Here is a 24,750-nt window from a genome sequence, read left to right on the forward strand (position 1 = left end):
TGTAAAAAGCAAGCAATAGTTGTATATGAATTCATTAAGGTACAAAACCACTACCTACTCAGTAGGTGAGGCTAACAAGAAGGAAAATTATTTCCGAGAACTAATAAACTTTATTTATTACAACCCTCAAACTGCTAAGGTCAATGGAACATTTTAGTGATCTCCCTCCTTTCCTCCAGTGATTACACCACTGGAAACTATGGCAAACAGGAGGAGTCTCCCTTTATACTACTGAGCATTATCAGCGGAGCACTGGACACTGCAGTTTAAGTGCAACTTAAAGTGCATATATCTTCATTTTAACAGCTTCATATACATGCACAGCACAGTTCCAACAGCCAGTACTGACATTTTTCCATTGAAAGCATCAAATTTCATTAACCTCCTCTTTGTATACAATTTCCCCCCTAAAAATACAGTAATTCTCTATCACACATTCAATGCAAAGAGAGTGATGAAAATTATGAACATGCTACTAAAAAAGCTAATGTATTGTAAAATTTTACTTATACTGAAGCACAGTAATTTCTAGGTTCATGTACTAATATGCATTAGCATGCAGAGAAACTAATTTTCTTTACCCAAAACCAGAATATTGCAGTCATAAGCCTCTGTCCATGTAAATCAGTTTTCCCTACTTGTCTGTGGGAACATCTGGAACTTAAGAAAACTACAGCTCTAACTCAAAAGGATAACCCACTCAATGATTTTTTAATGATTTTGGGAATCTAGAGAGGTTCCAGCTGACTGGAAGCTGGCAAACATTGTCCCAGTTTAAGAAGGGCAAGAAGGATGACCCTGGAAACTCCAGGCCTGTCAATGTCACTTCAATGACTGTTAGAGAAAAGCTTATTTGGGGGCATACTGAAAAACACCTGAAGGACAATGCAGCCATCAGTCACAATCAGTACGAGCTCCTGAGGGGAAAGTCCTGCTCGACAAAGTTAATTCCCTCTTAGGACAAGGTAACCCACCAAGGTATCAAGAGAAGCCAGCTGATCTAATCTTTTGGGATTTCAGTGAAGCTTTCAGTACTGTCTCACAGTGTCCCACCAGATGAAATGTCCAGCATTCGGCTGGATAAACACAGCACGGGACAGGTGAGCAGCTGGCTCAGGGGTCAGGCACAAACAGTTGTATTGAATGGGGTGACATCAGACTGCCAACCTGCCACGAGCAGGGGTCGGCAGGGCTCTATCCCTCCACAGGGCCCTGTGCTCATCAACACCTTCATCAATTACTTGGATGCAGGACTGGAAGGAATACTAAGTAATTTTTCCAGTGATACTAAATTGGGAAGACTTGTTGACTCCCTCGAAGGCAGGGAGGCCCTGCAGAGACACATCAGCAAATCTGAGGGCTGGGCAACCACAAACCATAAACAAAAGACAAGTGCTGGATTCTGCACCAAGGATGGGCAGCCCTGGATGTACACTCAGACCAGAATGAGATGCTGAAAAGGAGCACCAGGGGAAGGGACCTGGGGTCCTGGTTGGTGGCAAGTTGCATCTGAGTCAGCAGTGCCCTGGCAGCCAGGAGGGGCAGCTGTGTCCTGGGGGCATCAGGCACAGCATCACCAGTCAGGCAAGGGAGGGGATTGTCCCGCTCTGCTCTGGGGCAGCCTCACTTCCAGTGCTGGGGGCAGTTCCCAAGCGCTGGGGGCAGTTCTGGGTGCCACAAAATGAGAAAGATACAGAGCTATTAGAGACTGTCCAAAGGAGGGCCACTGAGATGGTTCAGGACTTCACAAGGAGTGGCTGAGATCACTCAGCTTGCTCAGCCTGGAGGAGACAGGGGAGACCTCACGGTAGCCTATAACATCCTCATGAGAGGAAGTAGAGGGGCAGACACTGATTTTCTCTGGTGATCAGGGACAGGACCCAAGAGAATGGCATGAAGCTGTGTCAAGGGAAGTTTAAGCTAGGTATTAGCAAAGATTCTTCACCCAGAGGGTGGTTAGGCACTGGAACAGGCTCCTCAGGGAACTGGTCACACCACCAACCCTGACAGAGTTCAAGAAGCATTCTGACAACACCCTAAGGCACATGGTGTGATCCTTGGGGTTTGTAAAATGTACAAGGTCAGGATGATCCTTGTGGGTCCAACTCCGTACTTCTGTGATTCCACAAAAACAATTAAAGAATTTGAAAGCAACTAATTATATTTAAAAAGCAGTTTGCAACATACCAGTGAAGATGCAATGTTAAACAGACTCATGCCTGCCTTTTGGCTTTAAGTCTTGCTGTGGAGGTTTTTGTTGGCCATTCATGTCTGACACACGTCCTTGCAGCTTGAGGTCTGCTTTTTGAATACTTAACGGTACTACCAGCGAAATTTCCCTACCCCTTAAAAGGAGTACAAAAAGTAACTTGCCTCCATGCCATCAAACCCACAAATTGTGGGGGTTGGGGGAAGTACTTCCTTATTTTAGATGCAGGAAACAGAAATACAAAACAGTCTCAGAAAAAGACTGAAGAAATCAGGAAACCCTAACTTTAGGCACATTAGGCCAAACAAACAATTCCAACACCAAAATCATCTTTAATTATGATCTTACTAATTTCTCTGCCTGTTTTCCAAACCTCATATTTGTGTAATTATCTTCCATACAGACAAGACTTCCTTCTCCACAAAGCGCGTTTTTCTGTTCTTGTACCCTACCCCTGCCACACCATAAATGTAATCTGTTGTGTTCTGCAGCTTAAAATACTCAAAAGCAAAGAAAGATGTATCACAGTATCAAGGATACTGCACTGATGCTTCTATTTGTTGATATTTTATTTACCAAGGTAAGAGGATAACATGGCACACCAATTTTCATTTTGCCTCCTATCTTTTCAAGAGATATTTGACTAGTACTCATACAAGAGGAAGAATTTAAACTGAATAATTGACTTTTCACAACCTCAACGTCAAAAGGATAAAGTTATTTTTTATATTTGTCAATAATTAAGTAATTTACAGTAGGCAAATACCCATTGCACAAGTTTAAGAATTAACTAGAAACTATAAATTGACAAGACTGGCATTACTGAAAAAATAATTTTTGTTGACTGTCCCCTTAGTTGCTTCTCCTTTCCATGTCAGAACATGATTATTGGTTTTATTTCTACTGCAGAAGTGAAACAGAAATTATGTGAAGGCTGAAGAACATAAAATCATTACAACAGACACCACCATTCTGGACTTAAAAATTAGGTGATTCTTGTATTTTGCAGAGATGAAGACATGGTTATCTTGCCCAACTTCATCAGGTGCTCTTATGGCTAACACTGCTTCCACCTTCTTCTGGATGTGGGAAGGAAGCTTAACAAATAAACCAGCTCATTTCTGTGAGCTGCACTTCATTATACTTGAAAGACATTTGTTTATCATGATGAAATTCAAGGGAAGCAAGATATAGAGAGAATTACCTAATCTTAAGCATAAGCTTTAGCTCTAGAGTTGCAAGTTATTTGTTAAAGATTGTGTATTTTTCCATTGTCATGAAAGAGGTTATGTTGATTCCAACTCCTCTGAAAAAAAAAAAACAACTTATTTTCTAAAAACATCATATTACTTTTTGAAGTAATTCTTCAAAAATTTATGTCTCTATTTCTTTTTTTTTCCACTTTTGCTAACCCATCAGTTCAGAAGACTTGTTCTTAAATTACATGTAAGGGCCTATAAATGGAATTATCATTCAGAAGAAAGCTTAGAATTTCAACTTGAAAGAAGAATTACATTTTTTCTGAACACACACAACACAAAATATGAGTAATGCAGCACCACTGTAAGGTAAGTTTTTTGATGTTGAAACATACAAGAAAGAAAGCAAAAGATGTCCTGCATTGGTAGAGTTAGTCAACCTCCCACAAGATAGCCAGATTTGAATGAAAACCTTCAGCTGCCTATTCTGGTTGAATCTTACACTGAAAAATTAAGCTTCTACTTACAGGGCATCAGAAACTTTGAAAGAAACTTCCCAACCTGCAAAGAAATGGTTTTATGATGAACCTTTTCTTTTATTCCTGACCATATCTAGGAGTTTGTCAAATTGCAATGAAATATATAAAAAGAAAAAAACCCTCTTTTTCTCTCCTCTAAAACTCATAGTTCTCATACCCTTCTTTCCCATGAACTTGCAAAGATCTATGACAGAAACTCTTCTTTATACGAAGGTGAAGTTAATCTGACTCTGTTCTTTGACAGGAGCTCAAAGAGGAGACAACCAAAGAAAAGAACAATGCAGTCACCCCAACTATTCCCTGACACCAACCAAAACTCAACTGTGCAGAAGGCAGAGAGGCGCAGAGGAGCTGCCTACGGTCACTGCAGTCCCAGACCCAAAGCAGCTCCTGCAGCACCAGCATCCAACACCCCAATTTTGCCTCTCTATGGTATCTGCATCAATCCCAAATCCAAACCACTAATGATAATAGTGCTATGTACCATTGCATTGAGAAGGACAAAAGCTTTCTTATCAAAGCTGGAAGGCATTTGAGGACAGGAAAAAAAAAAAAAAAAAAGGAAAACACTTCAAAGATTCCTCTGACCTTACACTCTTACACTCATCAAGAACAAGAGAGACTTTTACTCCTTTCCTTACTCCAATCCAATCTGCCATGCAGAATCAATTAACAGCTCTGAGCTTGCAAGTTATGTGATACAAGACCTTCTTTGTGTTACAACTTTTTTCTTTAGGCAAACAATCCAGAATTCTCCTAAACATGGTTTTCCTACCAAGAGTCTTCATAGCTTGACTCAGAAGCACATTGTGACTAGCTCTGATGATTTCTCTGACCACCTGATTTTGCAAGTCAAAACTATCTCCAAACACTTTAAGGTCACGCTACTTCCAAAACCCATATACACAAAACAGTTTGTGGAGTATGAGAAAGGCTAAAAATAGCCATGGGCATTTTAGTAAAAGACAGCAGACAAAAGCTCACCCAGGAAACCTACTGATTTATCTGCTACAGAGAAAGCCTAGCTCATTAATGACATGTCTAATTATAAATTCAGTGTATTGGACATAAAAAAAAAAAACACAAACAAAACAACCAACCAACAAACCTACTGCTCAAATAAAAAGCAACCCATTAAAATACACAATCACATCAACAGTTCAGCTTTCACTCACAGGTCTTCATGGGCAATTCTTTTATTTTTGTCACCATCTTTGCTACACAAATGTTGGCAACAATGGTCACTCTTTCAAAAGCCATGGTGACTGTTGCCAGTACTAGCAGAGCAAAAACTTCAATGCCTAGTGAGTCTACCACTTGGCTGGCACCACTTTCAGCCTTGAATTTCCACAAAAGAGGATATATAGCATGTAACAGCAGATTTGAAAGATCCCAAGACCACCAAAAATTGTATCATTGTTATGCTGGCAATTGTTTGTTTAATTGCCAATGAACTTAGTAGTAAGTTGAAGGGGGAGGAGGACAGCTACCCACAGAAGATGTATTAGAGCAACAAACAAACCGTCAGTGAAGTGGCAGAACCACCTTCCCTCTTTGAAAGGGGAGAATAAATTCTCTCAGCTCAATACCAACAGGATTCTTCACATGACTAAAATCAAAGCTACTTTCTAAGAAGAGATTAGTATAATAACACATTTGTACAATCAGATTTAATAACAAAGAAGAGAATTCTATGATTCCACCTCTAACACTGACAGCAGTGCAGAGTATCAAGACAAAGTTGTATTATCTCTATTTTCAACCAGAGCTTCATGTCCTGCCCAGTATTATTTGTACAACCTAGGATCTGCAAAAAGCACAAGCCAACTATAACCAGCACACTCTCACTCCTGTCCCACCCTCACCTCACTCCTCCTGGAATCTTCCCCATCCACTCCTACTTGGTTAGATCCTGGCTGGAGAGGTTTCCTCCCCTCTTTAACTACTTGACAGACTACTACTTTAACACTTGTAGCCAAATGAGCCCCCAGATCTCATACTCTAGGAAGATGGTGCTTGTTGTACTGACACCCTACACTTCAGGTTCTCTGAAGTCCAAGTTGGAAGCCGAGGTCTCTCCTCTGAAGACTCTGCCCAAAAACTCCACAAGCAGTCCCTCCTCCAGTCTCTCAGGGAGATGTTCCTGTCACATCAGTATCAAGAAGATTTCCACACTTCCAGGACAATAAGGAAGCCCTACCCAGCACCCCTCACTGCTTGTCAAGAGGAAAATTATCTGTGTACACATACAGAAAACACAAGGCTCCATAACCATGAAAAACTGAAGCGGCACTAGTGAAGTGCAAACTGGAGATCACAACAAGGCAATCACTCTTTTTTTAGCTCCAATAGAAAAATCCTACATCTGTTTCATCCACACTCACAAATAAAATATGAGCTTATAAATTCACAGCAACTGACCCCTCAGATACAAATTTTTATGCTTAAAATATCCAAATCTACAAATGCCTCCACACAAAAAGGTCTTCTAGTCTTCTGTGACAAACAGCTTTAAAAAAATTATTTGGGCTAGAAACAGATTTACTGAACAAGAAGGCCAGAACTCTGCAAATAAATGCCAAGTGAGTACTGATGACTTGTCTATTTAGTTTTGGTGAATTTTACTTTCTGCTGTGTGAAGCTTCAACAGAGACAGTATTCTGAGAAGTGGAAAATTGCAGGTTGCCCAGAGAGGTTGTAGAGTTGTCAAAAGCCTTCCTGGGCAACCTGGTCTAGACCACTCTATCAGAGCAGGGGAATGAGGGACCCCCAGAGGTTCCTTCCAGCCTCAATCATTCTATGAAAAAAACATCATTTGTACTCATTCTATGAAAAAAACATCAGAATATACTACTTTCCCACAATACAAGGTAATAAAAATTGAGAAGGCAGACTTCCAAATCACCATCCGAAGTAAGTGATTTAGACAAAAGAAACAAATGATCAAACAGCAGCCAGCTGGAGATGAATGCCTGAAACCACTGTCCTTTACACTTTCCCACTGGAAATAACCATTATGGCTATAATACAAGTTTTACTAACCATCTGCTGAAAAATGTACCATCTCCAACCACAAAACAGGAAAAAATTTCCTAGCTGAAATTTCCAGATGTCAAGACAATCTTCTGGCTTCCTCTTCTTCAAAAAGCACATTCCAGATGACATACTTAGTTTTGTGTAGTCAGGGGTTTTTTTTGGCCATTATTTATTTGCTAAAAATTAAGCTCAGCCTCCACAGAAACAGCATTTTCATAGCAGTCACTGACTACACAGGAAAACAGCCATCTTCTATCTCACATCAAGTTTTTTTCTGTATATACTCATACCTTGGCATTTAATACATCTGAATATAGCGCAGCACTAAGTACTAGGCTGCTTTCTACTATGTTAGAGAAAAAATATAAAAACACAATTAGTCAATATTTACATAACTACTGGAATTTGAGGATTTTTTTAAATGAATATTATGACTCATGAAGATCTGTAAGAAAAAACAAGGACATGTTCCACTTGTGTTTCCAGTTCAATTATAAGCTCCACAGCCCAGACACACTCAAGCTAGAAACACTCTTAGGTAGTTCCAATCTAGAGTCCAAAATAAAGCCTTAGTGTGTGCAGTGTTTCCTACAGAGATTTCCAAGCATGGTCTTCGCATCATCTTAGACCATGCAACTGACAAAAAACAAGCAAACCTTCACATATTTGAAAGAACAGAAAAATGAATGCATATAAGAAACATAACAGAAGCCAAAATAAAGAAATCTGCAGTTGGATTTTAAATAGGACCCACTAATAAAGAGATCTTACATACTGTCCCCATGACAGTTTTTATTGTATAAATATTGACAGGGAGTGGCAAGCTTTCAGCTCACGAAAGCCAACCCTTTACAAGATTTTGAGTATCAGAATAGACTTTGACCCCTGCTCCAGTCAAAAGCTGGTGCTGATCCTGTGCTGGTTCTCCCGTAGCAACACGGGCAGCCAGCCCAGCCCAGCAGCTCCTGCTGGTCCAGACAGCCCCCAGACGGCTGTAACTGCAGATGCCCCACACACCTCACACCCTGACACCACATAGGCAGCTCTGCCCTGCTGCTGCAGACTCCAGCACAGCCAATCCCATCCTCTCAGCACAGCAAAATAACGAGGACAAGAGAAGCTCCAAAGCACTTTTCTTCTTCTCAAAGATCCTGTTTCAGCACTTGTTCAACCACTGTTCACAGGACCATTTAGGCTGGGAAAGACCTGTAAGGTCATTGAGTCCAATCACTTGCTCAGCACAGCCAAGCACAACCCCTAAACCGTGTCCCCATGTGCCACATGCACACGTCCCTTCCAGGGATGGGGACACCATCACTGCCCTGGGGAGCCTGTTCCAATGCCAGTGTTCCAGTGCTCCCTGCTCCTCCTGTTTGCTGTCCACACCGTGTGCCTTGGCATTAATTTCAGTGTTAATTTCAGCAGCTTGCTAAGGAAGCTAAAAGATGGTGTTATGTGCATTTGCTTTAACTGAGCTATAACTGGGTGTTACCTGCAGTTTCACCAGTACTGTCTCATCATCCTTCTGGCTTTATTGCTGATGGAATGACTGGACAATTGAAGGCAAAGACAGAAAATTTATTAACCATTCTCCAATTTTTTTCTCAGAAAAAAAGTTCAGTTTTTTAGTATTTCTATTTGGAACTGCAATTTCTTGACAACAAAGGAGTTTTGATAAATAGAATCAAGCAACATCCACCAAAAAAAAGATTTTAATTACATGGTTTGGGACCTATTAAATTCAAGATAAACATCCTGTATCAAGACAAACATCCCAGTGTTCTTAGTAAGAGACCTTAAAAAGCTTTTTATTTTTATATAGTACTCAAGTATGACCTAGGGAATTCTGGTAACAGCAACTGTGAGGCTACCAACATCATCTGCTCACAGGGCTCCTCAGTATTTATTAAGTGCTCAATGAGTGGCTCCTGAAACTATCACTGTCCTCAAAGATTCACAGACCAACAGGTTGATTTTCAATTTGTCCAGCAAACAAATTCCAGGTGTTTCCCTCTTCCTTCCCTCAAGCAAAAAAAAAAAAAAACCACTCTGTAGTTGCCAGAGAAAAGGACATTGTTTACAAATATTTTTACTTTGTAAGAGCATTTATAGCTTAGTTGGGTGTTTTATTCCTCTTGTTGAAACGTGTCAACACCAACTTTCTATTATCATTCCTCATTAAAACTTTTTATAGGAAAAATATATAATTACTTTCCTACACAGCCTCTAGTTTTATAAGCAGAAGAATTGGCTAAGTTAACTATTAATTCCTCTCTAACATGTACCATACACCATGAAACAAATGCTAACATTTTGACAGTTCCACATCTCTACTGTTAAATTTCTAAATGTTAACATATTACTAAAAAACTCTTAAGAGATGCAACCTGAAATAACAAACCATCAAACTACTGTATTCTCAAAGCCGACTTAGAGTTGCATTTTACCTTTGACTAACATATCAAGATCTATTTTATCATTAACTTACCATGAATCTTTATATTTCCTAATCTGTAGTGATGAGTGGATAACATTAATGTTAAATAACATTATTAATAATGTTAATTACCATTAATAACTAATAATAATAATTAACATAATTATTTTTGCATATAAAGCTCAGATATGGTAACCTGAAGACATGGAATTGTATTTCTAGGTCAGCCAGAAGTTTTATTTTTAATCTAACTACCAAATCACAGAATGGTTTGGGTGAGAAGGGACCTTTAAGGATTATCTAGTACCAAACCCCTGCCATAGCAAAGACACCTTCCTCTAGATCAGGCTGCTCAAAGCCCCATCCAATCCAGCCTTGAACACTTCCATGGATGGCATATTAACAATTTCTCTAGGCCAGCCGTTCCAGCACCTCACCACCCTCCTAGTAAAAAATTTCTTTCTCATGTCCAATCTAAATCTGCATCCGTTTCAATTTAAAACCCTTGCCCTGAGACTAACAGCCCCTGTCAAAAAGGTCATTTTCTGACAGATGAGCAAGAAATTCAGATAAAACCCCTAAATCCTTCTCCACAGGGCTGCTCTCAAACCATTCAACACCCAGTCTGTAGTGATGCTGGTGACTGTCCCAATGCAACTGCAGACCTTCCACTGGGATCTAACGAATGGCTGAAAGATGTCCAAGGAGATTGTGTCAGTCACAACACCACAACACCTTTCCTTACTTTGGACCAGCTTCAGACAACTTAAAGAATCCTGAAGCTGACAATCTGCAACTGTTCATGAAGTTCTGCTTCTTGAAAATATATATATATATATACACACACACACACAAGAAGCTTCATCAGCAATCAAGGAAGCTTCTCAGACACCAAATTTTTCTAGCATTTAATCACTCAGACTTTAGGAGCAGAGCTAATGTGTTTTCAGCCAATATGATTTCAACAGCTATTTGGACAGATACCTCTAAAGTAAAAATACTTTCAGTTATTTACCTTTTATTTATTGCTTTTTAAAATTTTATTATCCAAATCCCTAACCACAAAGTCTTCAGAAGTGCTTTCTAACACATTTAACAGAAGGGAAATATGTCTAGTAACATAGATATACAGAACTCCAAATATCAAAGACGAGGAGATCATCTTGCTTTTTCCTATGCTAGACAAATGAATATGAATTCATCTAGCTGATGAAACAGGCCTAGGAAAAACAGGTGAATCAAGCTCTGTAGCTATGCATTTCTGGTGCAACAAAAATGGAAACCTCTTCAGAGCAGATAAAACAAGTTTGTGATATGCTTTGATTTGCAATGTTTACTGCTGTCAGTTATTTTGAAGACAAACTGCTCAGCAAATGAAATATTTGACAACTTGAAAGATTAGGACCACCAAAAGTGTGAAGTTTCTAAAATCAACTATGGAAGTAACTGACTGAGTACCTGAATAATTACAATATTATGTTGTTATATACATATAAAAGAATATATATAATAATTCAAGTGCCTGTATAAACCATGAAAACACTCTTTGTGAGCACCTACCTGAACAGAGAGAGAACCAAAACACATTTCCATGAAAACTTACTAGTTATCTTAGAATCAAAAACATATTCCAGATCAAAATGTCCCATATCTCCACACTTATTACACCCCTTACCTCCCACTCTCCAAAAACTGGAAGCCCATGAAACCCAAGAATTTACTAAAACACGGGTTCATTCCAAAAACTGTTGTAGAATGATGCTCACTGAATACTGCTTTTCAGTGTTTAAGCTCACTTAGCTCAAGTTAATAGTCAGTCACTTCACTGCCTTTGGGCCTATTCAGCATCCCTATGGAAATTACCAGATGTGAGCACTGCACACCCCACAGTGTGACACCTCTCTAACACAGCCTTCACTGTTATTATATCTTTTGGGGACTGTAGGACTCCTAGTAACAAATATTTTGAGAAAATGCACTACATGATGCTGTGACACATCATCTATACTTAAATCAGGCTTGAATCTCCTCATGCCTCATCCAAAAAAAAAAAAAACCAAAACAGCTTATCTATGATTCCCCTGCCTAATACTAAATCAAGTGCATGGAAGCCCCAAAGAAACAAATTTTGTCACAGACAGTTGCAACCTAAACTTATTTTCTTACTCTGTTTTTTATTACATAAGAGCAAACAGGAAAAATAAACACATCTCTGCCTTGCACTTGGGCTTTATGAATTTCCTTCCTGCAGCATGTAAATTGAAGTTACAAGGCCCTCAGTGTGCCTTTTCCGCCTGCTCTGCTCTGTTGTCAGCACTCTTCTCCCACACCTTCCTGAAACGGTAACAAACACATCTTCCTTTGTATCAGGCCCCACCCCCACCTTCTTTTCTTAGAGTTCTCATACTGCTGCACATTTAAATTTAGACTCTTTCTAGCATACAGAACATGGCTTATGACAGTCACCAAAACCCAAAACGGCTACAAAGCTGATTTAAAGGTTAGTCCATGTCTTGCCTGTTAGTCGACAAAGGGTACAAACTGATGGGGAAGAAATATAAGAGCAGAAGAAAAATGGAACCAAGTCAGAGGATAAAACCCTCCTAAGAGAAGCCAAGAGCACTGCTGGGACTTTTCATCGTACAGCCAAATAAAATGTTGCCTGAACCTAAATGAACCCCAGCATTTTAAACCTACACACACAGAGTATCAGATGCTGAAGTGTCTGTGTATCTGCTATTCCTGTATTTCCACTCAGACACACACAGTCAGCTACCACCTTTGCTTAGGAAAAGCCAAAGCAGTTATAAGGAACATCAATGCACAACTTTAATCAAAGATAAAAATATTTTAGATTTTTAAAGTTTTATTAGAAAGAATTTTTGTATGTAGTCGGATCAGAAGAATATGATTTAACTTTCTTGTTAAGTGTACCACGTCTAAAGTCTGTCAAATTTCCCTCTTTAATTGAGACTTGCCGAGAGGAGAACAGGGAGTTCATTTCAGAGGGTATTCAAATGCAGATCAATCACACCTACACCTCAGCATTTCTTCCTTAAAAGCATATCCATACAGATTTTAATGGATTTGATATATAAATAGTACTTTGGGCCAAGAATGATGCTTGCAGTGTGAATCATCACATTAAGAACTGGTGTAAAATACTTAAGCCGTTTAGAAAATGTTAGGATACCTAAATTCTTCTATAGAAAAGACCCCAAGAACGAGTGAAGCAAAGTATATGTCCTGCCAGCAGTTAAAACTGATATATTGACCAAACACGTACAAAGTTAGCTTACCAAGTGATTTCCTCAGAAGCAGCATTTCTTTTTTAATTGATAATAGTTTAAAAGAAATTGCCTAAAAAATTGTCACTTCAAAGGACCTTAAAATCTGTAATGCAAACACATGTTCTGAAACTTTCAACAAGCATGACAGGAAGCATCCCAGCAAGTTCATTCCCAAACTGACTACAGCTTAGCTCCTAATCACAATTAAGATAACTGAAATGGGGCAAATCCTTAAACTGATTATAAGATTAAGGAATACAGTTAAAGATACTACCAACTGCTTGTCCAATACCTGCCAACTCCTTCCTACCACTGTAGGAAGGTTTTCATAGAACTGCCAGCACTTCATCACATACTAACAAACTGAGCCATGGTTAATATAAAACTCTGAACTCTTATCTGACTTTATACTCTTGACACCTATCAATAGAACCTGGCTGTAAAAATGTCTGATAAGTCTCGAGGTACCAAAATTGACACACTATATCCCAGGAACCAGAGGTTTCCTCATTAGCTGTGGCTCTAAGATGACAGATAGGTAAAGCAGATCAAGAGAAGCAAGCTAACTAGAAGATGCAGCGCTATTTTCCTTTGTGACAGCAGCATCCACAAGGCTCTGCTTTTATCTAGGGATGTAGGTCTGATATGCCAACACTTCAGAAGCTCACAAACCTGTAATAAGTTAAAGAGAGTAAACAATATTGTGCACTTGCCCAGATTCTTGCATTATTCTTGTAATCTATTCGCCGCCTTATGCTCGAGCAAGCTTTCTGCCAAGAACCATGCAGCAGAAAATGAAGAATGACTATTAAGAGCTATCTCCACCCCCACACCTCCCTTCCCTTCCAACCCCAAATGTCAGAGTTCATACGAGGAACAAATTCAATTTATTTGTTCCTCTCTCTGACAACAGAAAGCCAGGGAAAAAAATACACTAAAGAACTTCCATCACTTGCTCCAAAGAAAATAAGCCCTCTACTTCAGTGTGAAAGCACAAATTACACTTTGGTACTATTTAAGGACATCTCTAGGCGTATCTAAGGACCCAGATGTATCCCAAGCAAATTGCTTGTATTTGGCATGCAGTTTACTGCGGTACTAAGTGAACTAAATGAGGACTGAAAGAGCATCCAATTCTGTCAATCAGCCACCAAATGACGTTGGTTGGTTTTACATCAGGAAGTGTTATGGCTTGCCTTCCTATGCGGTTTTAACACTGACAGCACTGGTGAGATCCAGCTATTAGGTGTGATCAGTTAGGGAAACAACAAGTGAGCAGGCCTAGCACAACCACCAGTTTAAAATGCATTTAAACACCTGCCCCTACCTGTAAGGGCTTATTAATCGTGTTGTATGCGACTGTCAGCGCTGTAGTGCGTGACCACAGCATAAGAGGACCTCAGTCTTTAAAGAAGTTGCTGGAGAGAGAACTGGTATCAAAGCTATTTGACGTCCTGTGCTGACACAGAGGAGCGGCACTCACGAATTCCGCCTTTGTGGAAAGAAAGGCTCCGCGGCCCTGTGACAGCCGGCGGGGCACAGAGCAGCGAGAGATGACAAGTGTGAGGCAGGGCTGGGCAGGCGCCTCCTTGGCAGGAGCCGCTCTCCCGGCACACGGGCACATTCACGCACCCTCAGCCCAACGCTGGGTAAACAAAACACCAGCACGGAGCCGAGCAGGGCGGTGACTCAGCCAGGAGAGCGAGATTCGGTCCCACAGGGTAAGGAATTCGGGGAGACGTGACCGGGGACCCATCGGCGCTCCGTACTCACCAGCAAACAGTCCACGTTCACTTCGGATTTGGGGTCCTTCAAAGTCCCGTCGATTTTCTCAAACCGAGACTCAAAACTCTCTCCCGTCGACATGTTTCCGGAGTTAAAAAGTTTCCCTTATTCCAGAGCAAAGTTAAGGTTAAAAAATAATAATAAAGTAAAAAAAAAAAAAACAGGAACAGGCGAGCACAAAAGAGAAACTGCAGCCTGCACCCGGCTGAGGAAGCGCCTCCTGCGAGATCCCTTCAATCACAGAAGTCTCTGGGGCAAGTCCCCGCCAAGGGGGCAGAGAATCCAAGGGGAGCCCGCAACAGGCGGGGGACGAGGCTGCTTCTCCCCCTCCTCCAGGCACGCACGCAGCTTCCCGGGATGCTCACAGCTCCGCAGCAGCAGGTTTCCTCTCCCTCCCTCCTCTGCTCGGGCCCCACCGCCTCAGCATTCCCATTTTCCCAGCCAGGGAAGCCGTCCTGGGCTCCAGCGTAGCGGTCCCTCCTCCTCGCCCTGCTGCTGCAGCGCCGGCGGGTCGGTGCCAGGTTCCGGAGCGCGGCTTTCTTTCCGGTGAACCAGAAGAAACAACAGAAGAGGGGAAGCAAAAAAAAAACAAAAGGGGGAAAAAAAGAAATAAAAAAATAACAGAAGAAAGACAAAAGCCTGCAGCCACACCAACAATGCAAAAATGGATGGAAAAATAAAATTTAGGGGAATCCTCTCGACGGCGTGTCTCAGCGCCGTGGGGTCGGTCCGTCCGTGGGCACAGGGCGAGGAAGCGAGGAAGGCACCGGGCGAGTTGCCCCCGCGGGCGGCGGACGAGTAACCTCACCGGCGGAACGGCCGCAGCAGCATCTTTCTTCCTCTCCTCCTCTCGCTGCCTCCCGCCGCTGCCAACGCCGGTTCAGCCCCTCCCTCTCCGCCTCTCGCTGCCTCACGGACGGGGCGGCAGCCCTGACCGCCTCTGGACGGACCCGAGGTTGCGGCGTGAGAGGGGAGGGAAGGAGGCGGCTTAAGGGGAGGGGAGAGCGTGAGGTCCGGCGGCAGCAAGGGAACCTGCGAAAGGCACCAACATGTCCGCCTTCCTGTTTGAACAGTGGGACGGGGCGCATGCGCGGGGGGAACGGCTCCGGTGCCGGCGGGGACGGGACGGCGGCAGGAGGTGCGCGCGCGCGCTTGGGAAGGAATCAGAGTCACGGAATCGGTGAGGTTGGAATAGACCCCCGAGACCATCCAAGCCAACGTGTGACCGAACACCACCGTGACAACCAGACCAGGCCACTAAGTGCCACACCCAGTCTTTCCTTAAACACCTCCAGGGCAGACACCACCACCTCCCTGGGCAGTCTATTGCAGTGTCTAATCACCCCTTCTGTGAAGAAACTCTTCCTAATGCCCAATCTAAACCTCCCCTGGCGTAGCTTGAGGCTGTGTTCTCTGGTCCTGTTGCTTGTTGCCTGGGAGAAGAGGCCGACCCCCGGCTGGCTCCAGCCTCATTTCAGTGGTCGTAGAGAGAGGTAAGGTCACTGCTGAGCCTCCTTTTCTCCAGGATAAACCCCCCAGCCCCCTCAGCCGCTCCTCATGGGATATGCGCTCCAGACTCTTCACCAGCCTCGTTGCCCAGGTGAAGGAAAAAGCGGGAGCGGGCGGGAGGCAGCGCGATCAACTCGGCCCGGCCCCGGTGGGATAGCCCGGGATCCCCCTTCCGGGAGCCGCTGCTTTTGTGCGCCCGCCCCCGCCCGGCGGTTCCGGCGGGAATTGCGCGGAGCCCAGGGGCCGCATCCCGCCGGAAAAAGCGCCCCTTGTCGCGGGCTCCCCGTGCCATGCATGGGGGGATGTTGCCGCCGCATTCCCCCCCCGGCTCCCCGGAGACGCCTCAGCGCTGGTGGCTCCCGCTGCCTCGGCACGGGCACTGGCACGGGCACTGGCACTGGCCCGGGGGGACAAGTGGCAGTGAGGGTCACCCCAAGAGCTGTTGGGGGCTCCATCCTTGCGGATCTTCAAAAGCCAGGCAGGTCCTGGCAGCCGCTGTCGGTGGTCCTTAGGTGACCCTCGCTGCAGATATTCCAGAACCACATGGGCACAATCTTTTGCCATGTTTTTTGGGATGATCCTGCTTGAGCAGGGAGATTGGACCAGATTACCACTGTAGTACCTTTCCAGCTTGACTCATTCTGTGATTCTGTGGTTCTGTCCTACCTGATCAGGGGGACTGGAGAAGCTGGCCTCCAGAGATCCATTTCAGTGGCAGCCACTCTGCCATTGTGCATGTCCAGGGAAGGAGAGGCCAGCTTCTACAATGCCAGAAGTTCCAAGCATTCTGCTTTATGTCCAGACAACAGCAAGGTAGCACACCAACAGAAAGAAGAAATACCAGCACTAAGCATGTAGCCTGTGCAGCCAGTGCTGGTGTTTCCAATTCAAACCTTACCCTCAGACTGCAGCAGGAACCTTTTCTTCAAATAAAGAAACAATCACAGAATCCCTTAGGTTGGAAAGGACCTCTGAGAGCAACCTCTGACCAAACACCACCGTGTCAATTAGAACATGCCACTAAGTGCTACATCCTGTCTTTTCTAGAACACCTTCAGGAATAGTGATTCCACCATCTCCCTGGGCAGTCCATTCCAATGTTTAACAACCTTTTCTATGAAGAAATTCCTTGTAATGTCCAACCTGACCTTCCTGTGGGTCAGTTTGAGACTCGAGCAAAGTAATGATTTCAAATATTACTGGACGGAGGCCACTGTACTGTTTCAGTTCTTCGACTTCCACTGCAGTTCCATAAATGGCAATGGCATTTTTACAGAGATCACTATAAATTGCTTAGAGATTGTCAAGTCATTGATCTCTGGTCACTGAACAGTTGCCAGTAAGAAACCTGAATCATTAGCACTATAAGTTATTTTCCCTGTCTTAGTTAGGAAACAAATTAATAGCCAAGTGTTAGAGCATTTGGGCTATTCAGTATTGGATGTCAGTACTTGCTGTCTTGCTTTATCAGAAAAAATAAGAAATGGCTTTCTACATTTTGCTTTTTCTTATCCACAGCTGTCTGCATCTTTGTTTTTGTTTTCTGCTGAGAAGTATGTTCAGTTAAAGCAAAAATACAGGCTACAGCAACATTTCCTGCTCTGTTGTTTTGTGCTGGCTACTACCACAGCCCTTTGATTCAGAGGGTTTGGTTGCTCTTGGAAATGCAGATGTTCCATTTCAGCAACCACAGTCCGAAGAGAACATTTCTGCAAGCTACAGGGTGTAGGCTTGGGATCATTTCATATGTGAAGCAGTAAGTAATTTCTAAAATACACAGAAAATGTTTCTTGCAATCTTCATCTCAAGCAAGATGGAAATCATCACTAGAGGTACAGAGCCTAATTCACAGTGCTCTTGATATAGGTATTAGGGATGATGCCAGGCCTGAGCAGGGTGATTTGAGGCACCCAGCTGAAAATAATGCAAAATTCATGAGCCTGTAATAGTGTATGGAAGAGGAAGCCTGATTCTGCAGCTTAGTGGGCAGGATCACCACTGTGATCAACAGATGCCACTTATGTGTTCTATCCAATGTCTGTGGGAAAACTTACAGGTACTCTTGGAAATGCAAAACGCCTTGCATCCTCTCCAGATGTCCCTGAAACAAAGCTACATGGGTCTTGCTCTGTTGCTCTGTCTTGCTCTTTGCCTTTTTTTTTTTTTTTTTGCAGTGGCCCAGATTCAACACAGAAAGTAGAGAGAAGCACCATCCCATTGCTTGGCAACTTGGAGAATTCACAGAGATGAGAGCTGGGCATCAGATGGGCCCAGCCTCACATGTTTATTTGCCAGTGAAGGAGCAGTACACCTGAGAACTTCTGTCTCTGAAGCAATACACCTGAGAACTTCTACCAGTGTTTGTGGTGAGCAAAACTGCTGTGTTTGTGTTCATCTGCGTGCAAACTCACTGTTTCAAACATGTCTGTCAGACTGGGCTTTTCTCACAACTGTGGTGGACTAAAAGTGCTTGTCTGTCTGTCTCAAATAGAATAGAATTTGTGTGGGAGGTACTCATGCAGCTGTCTAGGAAACTCTGAGCACTGCTTTGAAACTGTAAAAGGCAGGCTTTGGCTACCAGCATCAAAAAGCATAATAGATTCTAATTTTTAAAAGCAGGTATGGGTTAAGTGTCCAGTGTGATAAAGTACTCACGTTGTAACGTGAGAGTGTAATGTAATAGTTTTTAATCCAGAGAACACTCATTCACATGCTGGGATCTTAAAGCCCATTTTCACTTACTCCAGTCAGACTATTTGTGTCGATATGATTAGGAACTTACATATTTCTGGCATTGGCCCCTTAGAAATCATAGGAATCCCCATCCTACACAACCAGCTACTGCATTGAACTTTTGAACATTGAATTGTTTTATCTTCTTGATAAATAAACTAAAAATGGGTCATTTCTTCTTGTTGCTTTTGTTATGTCACATTTTGGATTGAACTAGGTTTTGTTGAGTGAGATAGGAATTATTCAACGTATACATGCCCTGAAAACACTGAGCTGATAAAACATGGAAACCTAAAGGATCATTTTTTCTCTCTTCAAAACCATGTCGTCTCTAATTCTTGAAAGTGTTTCTAAGTAAGTTGATGTCCATACAAAGTAAACTAACAAACTGATAATCCTAATAAAACCAAAACCAAACCCATATTCATATTCTCTTATTTTATAAGATATTTAAATGTTCTTGCTTCTTCTGTGCTACAAATTGACACTGACTTAAGAACTGATTGTTTGGCAGAGACTGAAATTTCTTATTAAATACAGAATATCAGTAAACTGTCAAATGACTGCATTGGCTTCCTCTAAACCATAATAAAATACTTATAAAAAGTACAAGTAATAGTGTTTATTTTGCAAATAACATTCTTGTACATGAGAGTAATAAAACTGTGCATGTAAGAGGTTTCAGTAATGTTCATTTCAGGAACATTTAGCAAACAGCAAGAACACAAGAACAGTGGAATACTCAAAGTATTGGCTCAGCCCTCTCTGAGCAGGTACTGTTACTTCCATCCTCTTGTGAAAAAGCTAAGAAGAGCTTGTAATAAAGTGAAAGGCCATTTACATTTTTCAGGTCACTGAGTGTGCACGTTAAAAGGCGTACACTCTCAGAATGAGAAAACAGGCTGGGACACCCGTGTTCCTGAAGTAGCTGCTGACTTCAGAAGAGTTGCACAAGACAGAAATGAGACTATATCCTGTTCACCATATTAGGCCAAGTTAGTAATGCATGAGGTCCCCTCACATTCAGCTTCCAATTTAGTCAGCATGAAGGTTAAATCACATCATATTAAGCCTGCCTTCAGTCCACCATGCTCTCTCCTTCTTTGCCCTGCAAAACTGGCTTAGTTTAGCCTCTGCTCTAGTCCTAGAGACAGTTAATAGCACAGGCCAGCATGGCTTGAAGTCGTGGGAGGAAAACTGGTCAACAAATCCAGTCCTTGGGCAAAATATTTTATCATTGCTAAAGCCCATTTGTGCAACAGGCTACTTGTAGGAGCTTCCTGCTTCAGGCAAGGTGTGATGGATGCTCAAGCAGAGATCTGAACTGACTTTGAGTAGTGATGAAGTCACACTAGCATTGTGTGCTTGCAAAACCTGGAAAGTAAAGGCTGCGTTAGGTAACGAATGCTGGTGTCTGTAAGTAGCTGATTTAAAGTTGCAGTCACGGTGGTGACCACGCTGCAGCCCCCTCACCTCCCTTGAGGACTCACCTATGCACTGAAAAGACTCCTCAGGGAATTACAGACTGAAAGCTTGAAGTGCAAAGTGCTCTGAGCAATGAACACGTTAAAATGCTCTATAAATAGGAGAGAGAAGGTAAAGAAATGAGAGAGACATTAGTCATAATTCAGCATGATGAGAAAAATCATCTTGGCTCTTGATGAGGCAAAACATATGACCTCTAACAGAAATAGAATAGAAGTGGCCTAGGCAATAAGAACTGCTAGCATGAGAAAACCCTTTTGCATGTAATTGGTCAAAAGAGAATTTCCTATGGGTAGACACAACCAAAGCAGTATCTTTCAAACATCTGTTGGCAAACATATATTTGATGTTGAAACAGTGCAACATATACCTGTACGTATATAAATGTTTTTCCTGCATGCCACCAGATTTAATAAAGGTGTGAGGCTCCAGGCTTGTGGCCTTTCCTGTTCCAATGCATCCCAGCTTCCCAGCAGAGGACAGCTGGTGCTGTTCCCTATTACAGTGCATTTTCAAGCACTGTAGTACTTGTGCTGGAACCCTGAGGAGAACCTGCTCCCACTGCCTGCGAATGGTGGGTGATGAGTAAGAAATGGGGCACCTGAATCTGAGTCTTTGTTGTAAAACTAGAAATAGAGGGGGGATCACCTTTTGGGACTTCATGGCTCAGTCTAATGGAGAGGATCCGGTCTGAAAACAAACTTCTGCAAGGGAGGAAGTAAACTGGATGGCATTGTCTGTTCCAGTGCAAACGCAGATGTGTTTGCTGCCAGCAGACAAGGGCATCATTGTACAAACAGCATAGACACTCCCAAAGTAACTTCTGTTGTATCTGGAAAGGAGGGCAGCTGTGAGCCCAGAGATAGATAGCAGCTCCCATATCTGGTCACCATATGGCTTAGGCCAATGTCAGCCACAAGTGCATATACAGCACAGGCTCCCTCTGCTTTTATGCTTTAAAGGTGCAGGAAAAAATCTATTAATCAATGTATGTCAAAAGCTCACAAACTGATTTGAAAGCAAATCAAAATTCCACTGGAATGTTGAAAGATTCGTACCCTAGAAAAGACCATTTCCATGGCAAATACTATTTTCCCATTAAAGCCACTTGATAGGTACAGAAAATGTCAATATACCAGAAATTCTTCCTTGAGAAAAAGCTTTTTTATTTTCAATATCCCAGGGCTTAAAAATGGCCCAAGTACTTCTTGTTGGAAATCTTTGAAAAGCCAAGCAAATTCAACTCTAAGTCAACAAAAAACTGTGGAAAAAAATGCCTGAAAAAATAAAGGTTTCAGAAATGTAGGAGTATATTAAAGCAGGAGCTAAAAAGTAATATCCTTATGGTCTCATTCACCAGGATACAAGCAGAAATCAAACATCTTTTGTGTCTATATATTTACATTGTATAAATGGAAATATAAATAAATATGTATTTCTATTAAAAGTAGAGTGATTATCATAATTTTAGGCCTCTTAAAAGCTATCATGAATCCGATTTTCTACACTGCTATTATCTTAACTGTGACTCACCACTGAGATTAAGGAGTTTTCTTCTTATTTCTCCAGTTCATAACCCTAAGTGCTCTCTCTTAAGACAAATTTCTCCCACCCCACCTTACTCCTACTTCCCTGGCATACACATATCACATTTCCTCTGGTTGGATTAGTTTTGCAGTCCTTGCTCAAATAGTTCTTCTGAAGACAAAAGTTAAAAGTAAACTAGGCTGAGTTTAAAAGTAAACTAGCTTCGATTGCCCTGGCTTTGTTTTTATGTATGCTGTCCTAAATATCTATGCTCCTTGTAAATACTTTGCTCTGATGAAGACTATGACAAATCCATAAAAAGCCATGTTTTTTATCTTGGGGCTGGGAAATATGTAACAGTTTCGGCCCTTAACAGATAATTAACTTCTAAATGACACATCTCATAACTTTGCTGGTATAAACAGAGAGGGCTCCGTGTGATCCTTTTCGGGACAGAACGGCAGAAGTTGCTGTTCCTGACATTCACAGTGTGAAGATTCTCAACACAAGTCAGAGAAAATTGCTTTGATATTATGAACCATCACGAGATTCTACATGTCTTGTCTTAAATTAAATGCACTCAAATTCCATTAGATATGCAGCTTTAAAAAATGCATGTGTTTCATATGACTATCTTCCAGATATTTAAAAAAAAAAAAGTTTAGTCACTGAAAAAGAGTTCAAATTCACTGCAACTTCAGGAATTATAAATCAGTTAAATTAGTAATTTTTTGGTGAACTCTCATAACTAAATCCCAGAAGCTGATTTTGTTCACAATCAGGATATTTTCAAATTCTTTTTTTAATCTCATGCCATTAGGCAATCGATTGAACCTTATTTTATAGCAATGCTACCACTGTTGTTTCCTTTGTAGAGCTCTGGTACTCTTTGAACACATCTATAAGGTTTGAGAGAGTCTAGTCTTAGACAACAAAGATTGTTTATATATTGACTTTTATTATAATTCTGCTTTCATTTGGCCATAACAAGCCAAACTCCAGAAATGAAAATTTTACAGGTGTGATCATAGGCAGAAAACTATGTGTATGAAAGTGTGAGCAAGCTCTTATCAAAGAGTTAACCTTCTTATTCTTCTCTTCCTCCCTTCTTGAAGATAAAGACATCAAACTTCCTTCTTCCTGTGATAAAATGCTATGCAAGTCTGTTGGGCAATTCAACTCTTGATACTCAGAAGATGGCAATTTTATATCAGTTTTACCTCATTATTTTGCTTCTTAATTATTATAATCATGTTTATTATAATTATGGCTACTTCAAATCCCCAGAACTGCCTTATTTGAAATGGAGAAGAGAAATAGGACAAGAACAAATGGCCTCAAGTTGCAGGCGGGAGGGTTTAGATTGGATATTAGGAAAAAGTTTATCGTGACAAACCAAAAGGATTGTCCAGTATTGAAACAGGCTGCCGAGGGAAGTGGTTGAGTCTCCTTTTCAAAGATGTGCAGATGTGGCGCGAGGGGACATGGTTTAAGTGGTGGACTTGGCAGTGTTGGGTTAATGGTTGGACTTTTCCAACAGAAACCATTCTATGATTCTATAGACTCCTAATTTGATTATAGCAAAATAATCTGTCAAAGGGACAAATCAAAGGCCAGGAACAGGCCATTTCAAAAATGTAGTAGATGCAAAGTAATACATTCTTGATGGAGAGTTTTTAGGCAGAGGGGCAAAAAGAGCCAACTCAGTTTGCTTTTTCCAGAGTCAAATAAAGCCCATCCACCAGGACTGGAGAATGTCAGCATTGTCCTAAGCTGCCTCTACAGCATAAGTATAGATGAGGCTGCTCTATAAAGCACTGGATTAAAAAAAGTACAAGGTGATTGACTCATTCGTGGCCCATAGCCATACTCATACTTGCAAAATTGCCTCCGGCTGATGTTCTAGAACCTTTACCACAGAAACAAAAGGTACTGTGGCAAACAAAGCTGTCCCTCAGGAGTCTTATACAATGAAAACAAAGCTGGAACATGCATATGCAAAGCAGTATTTGTAAAGAGTTACATCATTACACCTTTGCAATCACTCCAATTTTTGTGCCAAACTTTGCTGAAATTATGGAATAACTCAGAACTAAACTGAGTTCTTTTAAACAGATTATTGAAACTGTAAGTACCATGTCCAAATTATTATGGAGTTTGAGTTTGTTTTCATGAAAATGTCTTTTGTTTGCCTGTTTGCATGGAGTTCCCAGCACTCCTTGGTGGTGGCCTTGCCATAATTTTATATTCCTTTGAAGGCAGAAATGTTATACTGTAAAATACCCACAGCAGCTTAGACCACATTCACAACATTTTGACAGACGTGGTTGTTTAATCCAGCTGGCTGAAGTCAAAGCAGGTAACATGATTTACCTAGGAGCCCCAGGTCTTAAGACCAGAAATTCATCCCTTGCTTGTCAATGTGCATGCAGAAAAGGGACATACACCTCTGTAGCTCCAGACTTACCTGAGCTAGTTTCTAGCTAGCTGGCTGAGGCACCTACAGTGACACAATCAGCCTCCACAGACCATCACATTATTTGCCCAGGCCCCAAATTCCACTTCCTGCTGAAGCTTTGTGCAGCTGTTCCTCAATCAACTGGATTATACCATCACATCTGCTGAGCAAGGCATGGACATGGTCTGAATTCCTATGGGCATTTCATGGTGCTGGGAGCATAATGCTGCTACCTGAACATGTAGAAAATGATGGCACCATCACCACAGGGGCCGGCTGGGCACTACTTCAAATTGGATAAACACAAGACCTTTACGCAGAAGGAAACCTGAACTCTGTTATAGTTTGGATATGATACTTGTAGTTTCAGTAATTTGAATATAGGAATCTGTCCAATTATAAAAAATCATGCAGTTGTAACAGTCAGTGGTCAGTGATGTTATCTGCACAGTGGGTAACTATGGCAAGAATTTCTTGTGGCCAGTATTTCTACTATTTGATGACCTCATGATTTTTTTTTTTTTGGTTAATTGTTGCTGTTTC

The 24,750-nt window shown here is 41.7% G+C and overlaps 1 protein-coding gene across 2 annotated transcripts in view; it reads right to left on the bottom strand.

Annotated features, from left to right (window-relative positions):
* Positions 1-15,602, bottom strand: part of ROCK1 (Rho associated coiled-coil containing protein kinase 1) — an 83,774-nt gene extending 68,172 nt beyond the window's left edge. The window contains exon 1 of one of the 2 annotated variants that reach the window (XM_064705949.1): positions 14,484-15,602. In XM_064705949.1, the coding sequence (XP_064562019.1) occupies positions 14,484-14,576 (93 nt within the window). In that variant the 5' untranslated portion in view covers positions 14,577-15,602. The remainder of the gene's footprint in view (positions 1-14,483) is intronic. The other variant, XM_064705950.1, reaches the window with a different exon arrangement.
* Positions 15,603-24,750: the final 9,148 nt, after the last annotated feature.

The sequence above is a fragment of the Zonotrichia leucophrys genome, chromosome 2 (assembly GCF_028769735.1).
Source record: "Zonotrichia leucophrys gambelii isolate GWCS_2022_RI chromosome 2, RI_Zleu_2.0, whole genome shotgun sequence".
Taxonomy (NCBI): Eukaryota; Metazoa; Chordata; class Aves; order Passeriformes; family Passerellidae; genus Zonotrichia; species Zonotrichia leucophrys.